The sequence below is a fragment of the Elephantulus edwardii genome, unplaced genomic scaffold (genome assembly GCF_000299155.1).
Source record: "Elephantulus edwardii isolate Elephantulus edwardi_28Jun2011 unplaced genomic scaffold, EleEdw1.0 scaffold00073, whole genome shotgun sequence".
Lineage (NCBI taxonomy): Eukaryota > Metazoa > Chordata > Mammalia > Macroscelidea > Macroscelididae > Elephantulus > Elephantulus edwardii.
Window position 1 is genome coordinate 1,407,409 of NW_006399823.1, and position 15,227 is coordinate 1,422,635.

The following is a 15,227-nucleotide window of genomic DNA, read 5'->3' on the forward strand; positions in this document are numbered from 1 at the left end:
CTGCTCACAAGAGCACATGGTGGTTTTATTTTTATGCCGTCCAGTTTAGGCCAATTCTATTCCTCAATAAACATTCTTGCTTTGCTTCTGACAGACTATTAGATTCTCTTCTACCATAATTTGTTGCTGTCATCGGGTTCTAACAATTTCCTTTTTAATTATTTTTTTTTTACAATTTCCTTTTAAAAGATACTTCTTAATGTTAAAACAATCTAAAGGAAAATATTAAGGAAAAATGTTACTGGGTAGAAATAGTGATGGTAGTATAGGTGTGACTTACGCCATCTGCCTTCAGATCTCAACTCATGTCTCTAAAAATGATGTGCGTTGCATTTTAAGCAAGATATTTATAACCTTTTCTACACCCCCTGTATGGCTTTACATTGGTGCCACCTCCAGGATTTGTAGGAGGTTGCACTGTATCGTCTATGCACTGGGTGGCACAGGCGAAGTGCTGTGGAGCTGTGACTTGTCACACGGCTTGGGGCTCCGCAGCCTCAAAGGCGCCAAAAAGCCGCATACACAGCCAGAAGGAAGCCCACGCCGTACTGCGGCACCGTAGCAGTAGCGCGCATGCGCCTCGCCCCCATTCCCTCTCTGCCGGTCTCGTGCATAAGCTCACTGATTTGCGTTTCCGGTGATGGTGACGGGCTTCCGGCGACGTTCTCTTGGCGACGCTGGCCCTCGAGGTGGTGGAGGTAGTGTGCTTTGCTGTTGCAGCAGGTAAAACCGGGCTGCCAGTGGGAGTAGCTAGGTGCGGTGGTCTATGCCCATCGGCTTCGGCAGAAGGTGGAGTCCAGTGTGGATGGCCTTTGTCTTGCGCCCTGGTTGCTGGTAGCATTGCCAAAGCTGGATGCCTGTGCTGGCTCTCACGCGGGCCCTTGTGGAGGGAGCCCTTCTCGCTTCTTGCTTGGCCATCACACTCTCCCAAAGGTTTCAGTGAGGATGGATGCCAGGAAAAGGGTTCTTTCTCTTTCATTCTCCCAGTTGGTTGACTCTGTGGCATTGGGCAGAATGCACGCCCTTTTTTCTGGTCCTTGTGTACCGATCCTCCGGTGGGTTTTCCTAGGCTGTAAAATCCCTCGGGAGGATTTCATCCTTTGACCTGCTGAGCAATTGGTGGACTTGAACCACGAATCCTTATTTTGAAGTTGGAGAGCGTGTTCACGAGGATTGTGAGCTCCTTGAGAACAGGAATTAGTGTTCAGTGTTGTCTTTCCTGGCACACATCAGTGCATGCTTAGGTACTCTTGCTTGATTAACAAACCCTGAAAGCTAGTGAAAGCTATTGATTCCGACCTCTGTACACCACACCTTTCCCCCAGTCTCCTGGCAGTGTTCGGAATAGGCTTACAGTTGGAGACGTGTCCTATTGACACAGTAGCTGAGCTCCCACCTGAAAGTTGGTGGTTCGGAATCTGATGTTTCACAGGCATCTCTGGAACCTATCTGTAGACCCCTGAGCTTACATGTTGTTGATTGTCGTCGATTCGATCATGGCCTATAGAGACCCTATGACCAAGACCTGAAGCCTTTCTATAACTATCGTCGTTTTTCAAAGTTCATAGGGTTTCCTGAGGCATGTCGTTTGGAAAGTGGATGCCACTCCTGTGAGTTTACGTGTAAAATATTTGTAGTTACTGAGTAATAAGATTTTTGTTACCTTTGTTTTTAAATATATGAATCTCCATACACTTTACATGAAGGAGGAATATAGATACACTGTTGGCAGTTTTTAGTCAAACATGTCAGTGTGTTAATCTTAATTCAGTTTCTTGTTAACACTTTAAGGGAGGTATTCCCATTTTACAGATAAAATGAGGATTGGGAGAAATAACTTTTTTTGGTCGCTCAGCCTTTGAATGAATGATAGGGGCAAGAATTCAAATCTTTGAAACTTCAAAGCCTTGTATTCTTAACTGGTCAGTAAAAGGACTAGTTGTGGAAACGTATTTGAGTGTTCTCTAGCAGCCTCTGTATTTGGATTACCTGTTGGAGTTGTGAGTTTGTTAGTGAGCTGTGTATATGACCCCACATCAGACATCCATGTCGTAGATGCATTTTTATTTGTCCTTCAGTCTTCCAAAGTATTGGTATTCTTGCTTAATATAAATAACATTATGTTTTGCAACCTGCTGTTTGTGCCCATGTTCATTCAAACATGTTACCTTTATTGAATTTTTGGTAGCATTAACTTGAGGTGTACTGGCTTTTACAGTATACCAAAGCACATGTACTGTCGTTGCGGGTAATAGATGGTAACATTTGGATTTTCATTTGTTTCCTGTACTGCTTTTCAAGGGACTGTATTAGGGATCATAGGAAAACTCCAGCGTGTCTGGCATTCAAGAAGCCACAGACCAACTCTTGGATGTAAACCTGCTTGAGAACCAGAGATTTGTACAGATGACAGAGAGTGGCTACAGAAGTGAGTCTGACAACCTCCAAGTCATTATTGGAGCCACCGTTCCTACTGGCTTTGAGCAAACAGCTGCGGATGAAGTGAGAGAGAAACTTGGGTCATCATGCAAAATCAGCAAGGACCGGGGGAAGATATATTTTGACGTTACTTTGGAAAGTCTTGCTAAGGTTTGCACGCAATAGATTTTGAGTCGTTTTTTAAATTGTCCAATTTGCAGTTGCTTTCTGTTGACTTATCCCTTTAGAATGCCTTTTGCTTTGCACTAAATTGAGTGATTTTCAAATACTACTTTTCTTTTAGGTGTCGATTAGTAAGTTTGGCTAGTAGGCTTGCTTTATTCTTGGAAGTAATGTTATTTCCTGAGAATGGATTAGTTAGAAAGGTTTTTATGTGACTTATGAAAAATTCCTAGTATCTGCTATAATTGATGATGATGATGCACAGAATAAGAGGGGTTTTGTTGTTTTTAAATCAGTATCAAAGACTTTTTTTTCACAAAGAACTTTATGATTAAAATAAGAATTTTTTTAAAAAATCTGTCAACAATAGTCTTATTCTCTTTATGCCTGTGATCTTCATTCAACAATCTTTTTCCCCCATTAGTTTACAAAATTCTAACACAAATTCAAACAAATTATTTCAATTTCCCTCATCCCCCGCTACCCAACAAATTGTACAACCTAATGATTAATTCTTTCTTCCTCTTGTACATCCACATCCCCCTGCTTCCAGCCTCTCCCACCCCCCTGGATAATTATACTCATTCTATAATAACGGTCTTCCACAATATTTATCCTTGCAGGACTGAGTTCACTGAGCATAATGCTCTCTAGTCCCTCCCAAGTTAGGTAATAAAGACATTTTTTGCACAAAAGTAATTAGGCATCACAGAGTCAGTAAGCTGCTGTTCTGTTGTAATGTGAACCCCTACTGTACTGAGAGCTGAGGGAGATTTTTACCATATAAGCAGCATGAGAAAAGAATTTTTGTTTTTGCTATCACACCCTCAAATTTTACTGTCTACTCTATAGTGTGCCTTCCTGGTAAATTTTGGTTTGAATTGAGATATTTTCCATACATTGTTTTAGTTAATATTTTCAGCAGCTTTTTGGAGGGAGGGAGGCACTAGCATTGTTACTGTTCTCAGTAATTCTGTCACTCAGCCAGTCATCATAGAATTGGGGTCAGCCCCATGGTCTTAACCATAACAGTGCACGTTATACCCCAGAGAACCATGAAGGAAACACAAGAAAGTTCCACTTGATTGTGTCTATCTTCCATATATCCCACAAGCATCCCTGCTCCCCACATAATACTTTATGTTGCTGATCTCTGTGTGCTAGGACATGTAAAAGCAAATGGGCGAGTGGCACATGTTGCAATTTTATATGGGAATAATAGATTTTTACTTCAAAACCATTGTACTTTATTTGTATGTTCAAAAGCTTTCTCAGAAATTAGTTTCTAACTATTTTTTTCCTCCTAGGTTCATTGTTTGAGATCAGTCGACAATTTATTTGTGGTTGTTCAGGAGTTTAAAGATTATCAGTTCAAAGAAACAAAGGTGAGCCTTCCCAGACATGATTGGTGAATCACCAAAGAGATTTATTTGTAGTTTTAAAATTCCATCATCAATACTACTGTTCGCTTTTTTATGGTAGGTATAGTCAGTAAAATCTGAAGAGATTTGTTGAGTTTATTCAAGAAGTTGTTCTTGGAAATGAGCATTGGTAAATGTCAAAGTATATAAGAAATGAAAGAAATTGTTGGCCTTAACTTGCTACTTCCAAAATAGAACCATTTCCAGACTGCAAACCAAAGAGCAAGTGATAGTTTATGTAATCTGCAAATAACACTTTATCTTAGCATTCAGCTTTTGCTGCTTTCTTTACTAATTTAATTTTTTGAGACTAAGCCAAAGTGACATCTAAATACTCTTTCCACTGTTAGGAAAACAGCTTTGTCTCAAGCTTGCATTTAGCTTTTGATTTCCAACTATTTAGTAGCTTCCTCAGCAGAAGGTTAAAAAGAACAGTAAGATTTCAGTATTTTTCTGTGTTTTTCTTTTAGGTCAAGTTGTTAGAGTCAAATTCATAAAGAACTTTTTCTATCAATTGTAAAATCTGCCTGAGAAAAAGGAGCTCTTCTGATGGCCTAGTCCATAGGGAGTTGCACTGCTAATCCATTAATACGTTACCTAGTTTTCTAATTTTTTTTTACGAACAACTAGTTAGTTTCCAACATATTAATCATGAACTAGTCAGACAAATTGATATGCACTTACAGCCTGAAAAAAGAAAATCAAACCTTAAAGAACTTAGACTGAAAGTAGTTAAGAATTTTTTTTTATTATTATTAAATTTTATTAATTTTAATGAACATTTACAGGGTTTTTGGGTTTTCATTGCTGCACCATTCTCTCTACCCTCCTCCCAAGTTTGTTCTTCTTCCCCGCCATCCGAATGTCTGTTTTAATTGTCCAATTGCCACAGTGCTTGTCAAAGCCAGTTCTGATTAATCTCCTTTGTCAGTGTGTCCTTTGCCATTCCCTATCACTCCTCCCTGAGAGAGACTTCACCCTGATTCATAAGGAAAAGGGGATGGTGTATTCTCTTAGCTACTTCCTGCTGAAAAGGGACGCTGTGGGTTTCAGGGTGAAGATCTTCTCTCACTACTCTAAAGGGCCCCTTTGGCAGTAGGAAACACATAGACTATTATGGAGATTGATTTTGGAATTTAGATGCACTGTTATTAATTGTGCTTAACCGTACATGTTCATATCCTTGAAGATGTATCATGGGGGTGTTGCAACCTAGAAGACACAAATTTAACAAGTTATAAGTACATGAGTAAAAAATTATGGAAAAGTAAAAGAAAAGATTCTTTCATTGTTTTACAAACCCTCCCCCAGGTCCCCTCCACCATGTAGCCATCGCTCTAGACTCCTGTGATGACAGAAATACCTACTCACATATCTCTTTTAAACAGTTTTCTCCCTCCTCTGTTTCAGTGCAGTATACATTATTGAACCCATCTTACTCAGTCTCTCCCCAACCCCAAGGTTAGTCCCATTCTACAACAATGGCATCATGTAATATTTGTCCTTTTGTGACTGGGATATTTCACTCAGCATAATGTTCTCCAGAGTCAACCATTTTGAATAATATTGCATGAGTTCCTTGTTTTTCAATGCAGCATAGTATTCCATTGTGCGAATATACCACAGCTTCTCTAGCCATTGTTTGTTGATGGGCACTTTAGGTTGTTTCCAAATCCTTGCTATTGTGAACAAAGCCGCAAGTCTGCCTTTCAACATTTGGCTAATCATTCTTCAGACTTTTCTGGTAGTCACTGTCAACTGAATCTTACTTATGAAATAAATAATGCGTAGACTGTTAATAACTTTCTGCTGATAATTATTTTGAAGTTTAAAAATAGCCAAGTCTATAAATGAGTACTGATAGGCATTTTTAAGAAGAATAAATTATATATTTACTGTGTTAAGAGTTTGTATTCTTTTTTTTAAATTTTATTATTTTTGTATGAGTGTACTGTCAAATCAGATCTGACTGGTACAGGAGGAGATTGACCCCCCTTCCCCAGCAGAGCATCTGGTGGATTCGAACCGTGCACCTCTGGGATTGTAGTTGCAGCTCCTTGCCACTAGGCCACCAGAGCTCCCCTAAGAGTTTGTATTCTTTTGGGCATTTTCTATCTCTAATTAGATGTAAATTTGATTACTAAGTTGTTATATTCCATCAAGTCAAAACTGATAGCCTAGCCCCACATGGGTTTTTAGAGTCTGTAAAGCACATGAAAGGAGATTGCCTGTCTTTTCTTATGGAAAGCTAGTGGATTCAGACCACCTATCTTTGGATTGGGAGTGTAACCCCTTATCCACTATGCCAGCAGAGCTCTCTGTATAAGTCAGCTTTTCAGAGTTGCCTTGTAAATAACTGCAAAGAGATTCCTGGTAGAAGTCCCAGAAGAGAACAGCAAGTGTTAAGGCAGATTTTTTAAATTTTTATGAGAAATATCTGAGTCTGGCCTTAAGAATTTGTAAACTTTTATTGCAGCCTATTTCCCTAAAGCCTTCTTTTAAAACTTTGGTTCTCCTTTTCATTCTGTTGACTTAAGTTTCTTTTTGTGATATAAATACTTCCTTCACCTTGTAAAGAGTTTATTACTCTAAACATTCCCCCAGTTCTCCTTACCCCTCCCCATGTAACCAATTTTGCCTGTCCTGTATCATATTGTTAACTGTGCTATCCATATATCTGCTGATTGACCATTTCAAGTTGATCTTCCTTTCCTCTAATCCACTGTAGGGTTCCTTGTCTGTATTCTATCCCTGTTCTCACTCCCTTTACCCCAAACCTTCCTCTATTTATAATAGTGGTCTTATAAAGTGTTTGTCCTTTCATGACTATTACTTCAGCATAATGGCCTCTAGACTCACTGATGTCATGAGTAACTTGAAGTTCTTCATTTTTTAATGCTGCATAGTATTCCGTTGTTCGAATGCACCACAATTCCTTTCGTTTGTTGATGGACACTTGGGCTGCTTCCATCTTCTTGCTATTATGAATCATGCTACAGTAAACATAGGTATACACACATCTATTCATATCTCAGCTCAGATTTCCTTAGGATATATTTCCAGTAATGGAAAGCTATTGTATACTGTTAAGGTGGAACAGACTCCACTGTCTGAGCTGAGCCTCCAGTGGGGTTTCAGAGGCAGTAGGTCACACAGAAGGAGAGTGCCCAACTTTCTCCCTTGGAGCAGCTGGTGGTTTTGAACTGCTTCTTTTGGGTTGGCAGTGCAGCTCCATATCACTAGGCTAGCTTTATTAAAATGGGGTTTCTATTTTTAACTCTTTGAGGAAATACCAGATTATCTTCCATAGAAATCAAAAGATGTGTTGCATTAGGAAAATCTGGTGTCAAAGACTTCTCCAAAGTACTAATGAGCAGTGATACCACTTTAAAGTCTAGGGTGTACTTACTCCAAGCCCTGGTCTTTTCCAAGCACTCTGTCCTCACCATCTCTGATATGCTTAAGCCTGCTGTGGTGGTCACTGTGTATTCCTTGCTGAGGGTTTTCCTTTCTTTCTCTGACCCTCTACCTTTCTCAGTATTTTGTCTTTTTCCTAAGATGTGCTCAAAATATGTGAGACAGAGTTTGACCTCTAAGGATCTCTTAGTTTACAGTTCCTCAAAGATAGACTAGTTTCTTCTTTTCCAATGGATATTCCATACTTGTTTCTAACAACAAAATGCAAGGGCATTGATTCTTTTGTCTTTTTTTTTTTTTATTGTTCTAATTTCATGTATATAGCAAGTAACTGAAAGTAGCCTGACTTGATTTTAGTCATACCATAGTTTTTAAAGTGATATAATTACTCTTTAGCACTTTGGAGAAGTAAGTGCTTGACAGCAACAAATCTGTTGATTTTTTACTACTATTATCATGGGTGTTGATTGTTGAAATTGTTGACAACCTCAACCTTTTCTCCATGTGTGGTGATTTTGCCTAATGGTCCAATGGTGAGAATTTTTGTTTTCTTGATGTTGAGATATAATTCATATTTAAAGGCTGTAGTCTTTTTGACTTTCTATAGCACGTGCTTTTAAGTCCTCTCCATTTTCAGCAAGTAAGGTTATATCATCTGTATAACATGTTGTTGAGTCTTCCTCCCATTCTGATGCCACATTATTCATAAAGTCTAGCTTCTCAAATTATTTGCTTAGCATACATATTGAATAGATATAGAGAAAGGATAAAGCCCTGACACACACACCTTTCCTGCAGTGTTCCCTTGTTCTGTTTGGACAGCTGCTTCTCAGTCTAGCTATGGGTTTCATATGACTACAATTAAGTGTTCTGGGATTAAAGTGTTATTTTGTTATGATCCACACAGTTAAATGGCTTTAGTCAATAAAATACAAGTAAACATCTTTCAGGTATTCTCTGCTTTCAGCTAAGATCTATTTGAAATAAGCAGTGATATCCATAGCCTCTGAATCCAGCTTTATGACAAGTTCCCAATTGATGTGCTTCCCATACTTTTTAAAAAATCTTCAAGATTTTGTTTACATGTGATATTAATTATATTGTTCTGTAGTTTTCTCATTTTGTTGGATCACTTATTTTTGGAGTGGAAAGGAATATGGTTTCCAATCCATTGACCAGATAGCTTTCTTCCAGATACTTTGTCATAGACTAGTGGGCATGTCCAGGCCTCACATCTATTTGTTGAAACATGTACATTGGTATCATATTCTGGGTGGCATTTTGTCACTGCCTTCAGTACAGCTTGAATCTCCTTTGTGACCACCTGAGGCCAGCAGGAACTCTACGCTAGGCTGGGTGCACCACCTCATTGCGCATAGTCTGTATACCTTAGACCAGAACAGATGCTATCCATGACCTGGCTCACATCTTGGGTCTCAGTCACTGCTCAGAGGAGCTGACATTATTCAGTACCCCAGCTCCAGTCTTCTTGGCTGGCAGGTACACTCTCCTCAGCAAGACATTTGTTTTCTGTTCCACTTTGCATGTTTGTTTTTATGATAACTTGTGTGTTTATTTGTTTTATAGTTTGCTCTCGTGGGTACAATTTTTTCTGTCAGTTTGCTGTACTGTGGTGATTTGCATATTGGTGTGTTGCTGGAAGCCATGCCACTGATATTTCAAATACCAGCATGATCACCCAAAGTGGACAGTTTTCAGCAGAGCTTCTAGATTAAGACAGACTAAGAAGTAGACATGGCTATCTACTTCTGAAATAATAGGCTTTAAAAACCTTAGAAATGACAGATAAACATTCATGGGTATAGTACAGGAAGTAGAGTCCCTTAGATTGAAAGGAATTTTAAAAACTAGGGGAAACTGATGTACATATCCATTAATAATTATTAGAACATGGAAAGTATGAAGTATGAATGTAAGAAACCTGGAAATTGTAAAAAATTAAATGGGATAGCTAAAGATTGACATCTAAGACATTTCTGCTAGGAATGACAAACTGATGTTGCATTCATTGTCATAAAAAATATTTCCGCTCTATCTTGAAGTACAGTGCTATGAATGATAGGGTACTATCCATACATATAGAAGGAATTTATGTTAATACAACTATTCAGATATATGCACCAGCCATTAAAGCCCAAACATGAAGAAACTAAAGATTTCTGCCAACTTTTGCAGTTTTGAACATGCTGCCAAGTTAATGAATAAAAATTGGTGACTGGAATGCAAAGTTGGAAACAAGGAAGGAGGGTTGGTAGTTTGAAAATATGGACTCGATGACAAATAAGTCTGGAGATAGTATGATAGAATTTTGTACATTGGATGAATGATTTAGTCATTCTAAATACCTTTTTTTTTTGAAAAAGCAAAAGGTTAACTATAGTTGAAAACAAGCTAGTTGGGGAAAGATTGATATTGCCAATGACTTCATTTTACATGGATTCACAATCAACATCCATGGTGATAGCCGTCAAGAAATCAAAAGACGGATTGCCTTGGGAAAATCGGTTGTCAAGGACCTATCCAAAGTGCTGACACTTTGTTAAAGTTAAAGACAGGTGCACATGATCCAAGCCATGATTTTTCCAATTGCTTCTTCTGTGTCAGAGTTGTATAGTGAATAAGTGACAAAAGAGATATTGATGCCTTTGCCTTGTGGTGTTGGAGAAGAATACTAACTATTCCATGGATGCCAAAAGAATAAAAATGTCTTGGAGGAAGTGAAACCAGTATAATCCTTGAGGCACAAAGATTGGTGAAACTTGATCTCACATATTTTGGGTATGTTTTCAGGAGAGGCTAGTCCTTGGAAAAAGAAAAGTTAAGACTCAGATAAAAGAGAGGAAGACTCAAGATAGAGTCGACATTGACACAATGACTGTAATAGTGGGCTTGAGCATAACATGGTAAGGATGGAAAATGATAGGGTACAGTTCAGATCTGTGGTTCATAGAGTCATTATGAATTGAAGTCAACTCAGAGGTACCTAATAAATGTGGACTTCACCTAATGGACTATACAGGCATCAGACTGACTGTTATCTATAGAGAGAATCAGTGGAGAAGAAGTTCTGTCTTAGCAGTCAAAACAAGGCCAGGGGCTGACTAAAACCATCAGTTAGTCACATGAAAGTTCATATTGAAGCTGAAGAAAGTTAAAATAAGTTCAAGAGTACCAAAATACAACCTTAAGTATATCCCAACTGGATTTAAAAACCATCTCAAGAATAGTTTTGATGCATTGATGAATTGATTGGATGCATTTAATGCATTGGGTTTTTAAATCACCCAGTGCATCATATCTATTTTTGAGATGGTTTTTAAATTCGGTTGGGATACACTCAAAGTTGTATTTTGGTTCTCTTGAACTTGTTTTAACTTTCTAGCTAATGACTTTAGACTATAGGAGTTTGGGGATGCCATCAGGGATATCATCCATGAAAAAAGACAGGAGAGATAAAATATCAAAATAGATGTCAAAAGAGACTGAAATTTGCACTAGAAAGTAGGCCAAAAGAGAAGAATTGCTGAAGTAAAGATTTCAAAGGGTAACTTGGGGAAACAGAGCATTGTATTATAGTGAAGTGTACAAGGAGTTGGAGTTAGAAAACTTAAAAAGAAGAACAGGCTCAGTTCTCAAACTGAAGGAACTGGAGAACAGATGTAAGGATTGAGTTGCAATACTGAAGGATTCTATGGGCAAATACTTGAATGATGCAGCAAGCATGGAAAGAGGTTGGAAAGGGATGTATATGCCTGTTGTGTACCGTCGAGGCGGAACCAACCCACAGCTCACCCTCCCTGAAAATAGCAGGTTTTCAGAGGCAGTTAATTATATGGGAGGAGATTGCTCATCCTCCTCCTGCAGAGTAGCTGGTGGATTTGAACTGTGTGCCTTTGAGATTGCAGCACAATTTCTTGCCACTCAGCCACTGGACCTCTCCGTGTGCCTACTGGTTCCTAAATCACCTGTTATTACATTTAGTCGCATCACTAAGTAGTTGTTCAGTGAGCTGGTACTTTTCTCCCTGGCTCGCCTGTAGCAGTGATCAACACACTTTTCTTTGGGAGGAGTTTTTGTTTTTGTTTTTTTTTTTAAATAAGCCTATTGATCTGGTTTTTTTTTTTTATTTTTTTTTTATTTTATTATTTTTGTGTGAGTGTACCGTCAAATCAGATCTGACTGGTACAGGAGGAGATTGTCCCTCCTTCCCCGGCAGAGCATCTGGTGGCTTCGAACCGTGTGCCTCTGGGATTGTAGTTGCAGCTCCTTACCACTGGGCCACCAGAGCTTGGGAGGAGATTTGATGACAAACATATTAATACATAAATCTACTAAATTTCAATAATGGAACAAACAAAATCAACCACTTGCAGTCTGGTTGATTCTAAGTTTGGTTCCTCCATGTGTACTCGACCCCGGATGTCTACACACCATGTTCAAGGTTGTGAACCTCCAGAAAACAGACCACCTGAGTTTTCTTCCAGGGTTCCCATGAGTCTTTTTGATCCACCAGCATTTCATCAGTAGTTGTGCATGTAACTATTTGTGTTGCCCAAGGACTTCCTAGGAAGCGCTGGTGGTTTAGTGGTAAGGAGTTGCACTACCAACTCAAACATATGTGGTTTGGATTCACCAGCTCCTCCATGGGAGAAAGATGGACAGTTTCCTCCCCTATGATTAACTGAAAACCAGCTGGAGGGTCAGCTGTAGGTCAGTGCTAATGCAGTGGTATACCACAACAAAAGACTTCTTAGCTTCAGATAATGCTAAAGAAAGAGGCACAAAGGTGAATTGGGAGGATGTCTTTAAATAGATTAGGTTATCAAGACATGCCTTTAAACTGTGTTAAATGATAAAGAACTAATAGTGTACAGAAATGAGTGAAACAAGTATATTTCCAAACAGATTGGAAATAAGGGAGAAAAAAATCTTTGAGGTGATGAGAAATAGGCAGGGGTCTGATTGTGTCGAACTTTTTTAGGAATTCAGAATTTCTGTATATACTGATGGATTACTAGAGGGGTTTTAGATTTTTTAAAGCAAAGGAGACATAAGACAAGATTTCTGTTTGTTGTTATGTACCATTGCATAGGATTCAGCCAGCACAGGAGGAGATTGCCCCTCCTTCTTCAGCAGAGCATCTGGTGGATTCAAACCACGCACCTTCGGAATTGCAGTGCAAATTCTTGCCACTAGGCCAACAGAGCTCCGTAAGATTTCATGTTTAACAAGATTGTCATTTAGAAATCTGATCCAGATGTTACCTCATTAAATATTTTTGAAGAATTTTTTTAATTAATTTGTGTACTTGGTATAAAATCTTAAAAAGCAAAAGAAATTCAGTTGAGTGAGAAGTAGATATAGATCCTTCCCTGTCTTTGATCTGTCTACCTCTCCTCTCTGGAGATAACCACTTAAAATAGTTTCTTACTGCTTCAGTTTGGATCTTGATAATCCATCTTCTGATCTACCATTTTAGCTTGCAGTGTTCTTAAGTGGCTTACTTTGTAAGCATCTAATATCAGATTTTTATTTTCTTTAGCACAAGCATTTTTTAATGGGTTCTTCTGCATTCCCACCACCTTCAAAATAATGATTAATGTAGTCTGTAGCAGTCTAGGAGTTTCATTGTTCTGTTAAACTGATGAGAAATAAATGGATTTCATTCTCTGTCCTTTGTAGGAAGAAGTTCTCAAGGATTTTGAAGAATTGGCTGCGAAGCTTCCATGGTCAAGCCCATTGAAAGTTTGGAAAACTAACATCAATTTCAAGAAGAAAAAAGCAAAGCGCAAAAAAATAAATCAAAATGCAAACAAAGAAAAATTTAATAATGGACCGGGAGAAAAAATAGAGGAGAGATATGTTCAGAAGGTTGCGAGTAATGCCTTGGAGTCACATATATTAGACTATTATGAAAATCCAGCCATTAAAGAGGAGATTGCAACATTAGTAGGTGATCATTTGGCCTCTTCACAGGAAGATGAGACTGATGAAAACTCAAAAGAAGAAAGTGCCCCACAGGTGCTCAAGTTTAGAGTCACGTGCAATAGGGCAGGGGACAATCATTGCTTTACTTCAAATGAAGCTGCCAGAGGTTTTGGGGGTGCTGTTCAAGAATATTTTAAGTGGAAAGCTGACATGACAAACTTTGATGTAGAGGTAGGTACAGACCACTAAAATTTAAGAAAGTTGTTATAAAACGAGTTAAAATCAAAACAGTTCTGACTCATAGCATCCCTACAGGACATAGAACTGCCTATAGAGTTTCCAAGATTGAAATTTTCCCCAAAGCAGGTTGCAACATCTTCCCATGGAGAAAGCTCAGCAGTCAAGTGCTTATGTATTTGACAGTTAGGCATAATAGTAGATTAAGAGCAAGTGTACTGTAGATATGCTGATTTTGGAGGCATCAGGCAAATGGTATGCATTTATCTTTTTCAGAAAAAAACAGTTCCCATATTTAAGGAGGACTGCTGTACCTTTTAAGCTTGTCCTGAAAGTTAAATGGGTAGTACATTTGGCATAATACTTGGTAAAGGGAGACTTAGGAGAGCTTAAACCCAGTGGCACTGCCTTGTCCCACCTCTCAAACTTTTCCCCTTTTGACAGGGTGCAGTCTTATATTGTCTCTTGAGTTTTGGTACTATTAAAAGGGTGCTACAAGAGTTCTAAACCCAGGGCCTAGCTTTTAGTATTTAACATATTTGTTCTCCTTGGTCTCAATATTCTCCTGTATAGGTGATTCTCATGTGGGTAGAATACGCTGTAAAATCTTTATATCTCTGACATCTTAAAAAGGGCCCTAGCAAATGACTTTTTTTATCATGATACTATTTTTCTGATGTTGTTGGGGCTCTTGACTTAGGAGCAAGTCAGTTATTTGTATGCATTCTCATTCTTTTAGATGTAGCTGCTTGTTTTTCTGTACCATTGAGTTGAAACTGACTCAAAGATGACCCTCCAGTGAGTTTTCAAAAGCAATTTGAAAATTGCACAAGAGGAGACTACTTAACTTACTTCCTGAAGCAGCTAGTGGACTCAGACAACATGTTTTTGGGATAGCAGCATAACTGCTTACCACTAGGTCACCAGAGCTACTTTTAGAGCTGCTAGGAAAATGAATAAACAGGTTAACTAGGTAACTATAACCACAATATCTCAAAAAGAGCCATTCTGCTTGAGTTCATCTTCAAATTGTTTGTATTTTAGAGATCAGAGAATAGCCAACTTATAATGAAAGAAAAGAATAAAATCAGCAAATGAATAATAAATAATAAATACATGGACCATTAAATAAGAAAGTACTATGAGTATATGAGTTCATGTACATGAATTTTAAAAATGGCTGTACTAGTTTGTGTCACTAGCAATCACTTGGTGGTGTAAGCTAGGGAGGGAAGGTATTAAGAGATGCCAGACAGAACCGTTAATGGGCACTGGAAATATTCGTTTATTTTAATTGGTGTATATATAAAGAAAAGCCCGTTGATATGTATAAATCCAAGATTTTTGCTCTTTGCAAAGTATAACTTCAGTTTTCAAAAGCTGAGAGAATATTAAATTTCAAAAAGATCTTGTAAGTGACATTTGGGCACTGCTAAAATGATTTTATTGTCCTGTTTAATTTTGTTATAGGTTCTTTTGAATATCCATAATAATGAAGTAGTTGTGGGCATTGCATTGACAGAAGAGAGTCTCCATCGAAGAAATATCACACATTTTGGGCCCACAACTCTTAGGTCTACTCTTGCCTATGGAATGCTCAGG

The 15,227-nt window shown here is 38.4% G+C and overlaps 1 protein-coding gene across 1 annotated transcript in view; it reads left to right on the forward strand.

Moving 5' to 3' along the window:
• The first annotated feature begins 1,014 nt into the window (after nucleotides 1-1,014).
• THUMPD3 (THUMP domain containing 3) overlaps nucleotides 1,015-15,227 on the forward strand; it is a 30,442-nt gene continuing 16,229 nt past the window's right edge. Inside the window, exons 1-5 of the mRNA XM_006888950.1 lie at nucleotides 1,015-1,041; nucleotides 2,323-2,589; nucleotides 3,909-3,986; nucleotides 13,143-13,619; nucleotides 15,096-15,223. Of these exons, the coding sequence (XP_006889012.1) occupies nucleotides 1,015-1,041; nucleotides 2,323-2,589; nucleotides 3,909-3,986; nucleotides 13,143-13,619; nucleotides 15,096-15,223 (977 nt within the window). The remainder of the gene's footprint in view (nucleotides 1,042-2,322; nucleotides 2,590-3,908; nucleotides 3,987-13,142; nucleotides 13,620-15,095; nucleotides 15,224-15,227) is intronic.